Below are 1,362 nucleotides of genomic sequence, written 5' to 3' on the forward strand. Positions count from 1 at the left end.
TATTTTGTTTTTCTTGCTTTGTTTTGAAATGGAAAAACCAAAGAACAAACAGAATCAATAGAGTTGATTTCTATTTTTTTACTAAAACCATCTAACTGTTAACATTTAGATGAATGAGGCCAAATATCTCATATAAATAAGCAAAAAGCTGAGACTCAACTAAATTTATTTTAAGCCCTAAAAAGGAGAATCGGGACATCTTTAAGAATTCAGATCCTGCAGCTGAGTCATCCTCATTACATAACCCAATGCTAACATAACATGTAAACTCTGTGGTTATGGCTTTGTCATATAAGGTGATTTACATTCCTTTAAGAAATGCTAGTTGTTCTGTTTATTTAAACGTTCACTTTATTTTTAAGTAGATGCTGATTAGATATAGGGAAAATAAAAAAGCCTCATAAAAATGCACTTGCTGCTCTCTTCCTACATTAATTTTTATGTGTTTTGGTTTGTAGAAGTGAGAGTTTACATGTGTCAGGCATGCCCAAAGCTCACCTGTAGCCATCTTTCCATCAGCTGCGGCGGGCCCGTCAGGAATAACACTTTTGACCTGCAGGAATTCATCGGGCTCGTCGCCTCCGATGATGGTGAAGCCGAAGCCCATGTTGCTCTTCTGGAGCGACGTGGACAAAAAACTGCCTTTCAGCTGAGTGGGATCCCGAGTGAACAGCGGCTTTTCTGCAAAGGACGCAACAGACGCAAATTAGCTGGTACAAACGTCCGAACTAAAGCAGCTGCTGAGAGGACTGGTAGTAGTGCTCCGAGGGTTATTAAGATAAGCTGAAGGAAAGCTGGCACGGTTGGACGCAGGTGGGGGGGCTGTGGTGTAGGCAGATGCAGGTGGAGTTCATTTGGGCTGTTGTGCGGGGGTACAAAGGCAGCACACCCAAACRTTTTATCATCCAATCCACAGCTCCAAAGCTGAGAGGGCGTGCAGAGAGCAACAGTGGTGCAGGTCTTTACTCCAACCCCAAGCAGCAGAACGCAGTAAATCACATGCTCTCAGCCAGGGATCAGTTCCACAGGAAGATGCTCGGGGAGGGTGAAGGAAGAACTGGGAGATTTCAGAAGGAGGGGGAGAACTACGGGGTGCCTTGGGTAGTAATGAGGGGATCTGAGCCAAGAAGCTTAGTCACACTTTAGCAAGTCGTCCATCTTTCCACCTGGAAAAGAAGTGGTGGCTAACGGGAGTTTACATCCTGCGTTTGTCGTCACTGGTCCCGATACAGACTGAGTGATTAGCCTCTCCGTTCACTTATGTACGCAGATCAAACAAGTCAATACGCTTAAAACTGCCTCATGGGAAAAGCTTGCATGCTTTACAGGAAGTCAGCAGCACAGGCAGACCCCCCCCCCCCC

The 1,362-nt window shown here is 45.2% G+C and overlaps 1 protein-coding gene across 9 annotated transcripts in view; it reads right to left on the reverse strand.

Moving 5' to 3' along the window:
* magi2a (membrane associated guanylate kinase, WW and PDZ domain containing 2a) overlaps positions 1-1,362 on the reverse strand; it is a gene marked incomplete at its 5' end in the record, with an annotated part of 97,574 nt that overhangs the window by 57,100 nt on the left and 39,112 nt on the right. For all 9 annotated transcript variants that reach the window (XM_014004279.1, XM_014004277.1, XM_014004274.1 and 6 more), the window contains 1 exon segment: positions 499-681. In XM_014004279.1, coding sequence (XP_013859733.1) covers positions 499-681 — 183 coding nt within the window.

Source organism: Austrofundulus limnaeus, unplaced genomic scaffold (assembly GCF_001266775.1).
Source record: "Austrofundulus limnaeus strain Quisiro unplaced genomic scaffold, Austrofundulus_limnaeus-1.0 Scaffold22, whole genome shotgun sequence".
Lineage (NCBI taxonomy): Eukaryota > Metazoa > Chordata > Actinopteri > Cyprinodontiformes > Rivulidae > Austrofundulus > Austrofundulus limnaeus.